This window comes from Aplysia californica, unplaced genomic scaffold (genome assembly GCF_000002075.1).
Source record: "Aplysia californica isolate F4 #8 unplaced genomic scaffold, AplCal3.0 scaffold00419, whole genome shotgun sequence".
Lineage (NCBI taxonomy): Eukaryota > Metazoa > Mollusca > Gastropoda > Aplysiida > Aplysiidae > Aplysia > Aplysia californica.
Window position 1 is genome coordinate 693,540 of NW_004797689.1, and position 1,102 is coordinate 694,641.

General features: G+C 38.7%; 1 protein-coding gene across 1 annotated transcript in view; it reads right to left on the minus strand.

Annotated features, from left to right (window-relative positions):
* Positions 1-893: 893 nt before the first annotated feature.
* Positions 894-1,102, minus strand: part of LOC101861456 (ephrin type-A receptor 4a) — a gene marked incomplete at both ends in the record, with an annotated part of 10,958 nt that continues 10,749 nt past the window's right edge. The window contains 1 exon segment of the mRNA XM_013085928.2: positions 894-1,036. Within this exon segment, the coding sequence (XP_012941382.2) occupies positions 894-1,036 (143 nt within the window).

The following is a 1,102-nucleotide window of genomic DNA, read 5'->3' on the forward strand; positions in this document are numbered from 1 at the left end:
TACATAATAAAACATACAATACTATAACATGATATGATATGATATGATATAAATATAATACTGTTTCAATGATGGCATAAAACATGTACGAAAAAGGCTACCGCCTATCTATAGCTGACCTAAACCGTTTCGATGAGGACATAAAACGTACAAAAACGCTTCCGCCTATAGCTGACCTATACTGTTTCGATGAGGACATAAAACGTACAAAAAGGCTTCAGCCTATAGCTGACCTAAACCGTTTCGATGAGGACATAAAATATTTCAACCTCGCCACAAACTCCAGGGGGCTCCAGTGGCTAGTTAAGTAGTAAGTTTAGTCTCAAGTAATGTCAAGCAAGTGTCGGTGACACGGGGATAAGATGGGAGGTCACTGGGGTGTGTCCTTGAGCAAGACACGACAACCCTAGCTCAAAATACAGGACGCTGCACAGTGGCGACCGACAGTGGCATGTTTGTAAACTGTTCTGTATTTGTGTATTATTGTGTATTTATGTATGTATTTGCGCACTTATTTTATTACGTACGCATTTATAATTATGTATTTGTGCATGTATGTATGTACCCATTTATTATTATGTACTTATGTATGTATGGATGTACGTATTTATAATTGGGTATTTATGTATGTACGTATTTATAATTATGTATTTATGTTTGTATGTGTGTAAGTATTTATAATTATGTATGTAGGTATTTACGTATTTATAATTATGTATTTATGTATGTATGTATGTACATATTTATAATTATGTATTTATGTATGCATGTGTGTAAGTATTTATAATTATGTAAGTATGTATGTGTATGTATGTTTGCCATTGTAAACCAAAGTGCCCTTCTGGGACAAATAAAAGCGTAATCTATTTATTTCTCGTTATTTCAACTCTCACCTGGGCTTGGCCTGTTTCCTCAACAGCTCAGGCGCCCGGATCAGTTTGTCCAGAGTTTTCACAATGATGCCCAGCTTGGGCCGGTGGGAGCGCTCCTTCTGCCAGCAGTCTAGCATGAGCTGGTGAATAGCCTCAGGGCAGTCCTGGGAGGGAGGGAGGGGGAGGGTGAGGTGGGGGAGGAGGAGAGAAAGGGAGGGGAGTGGTTATTA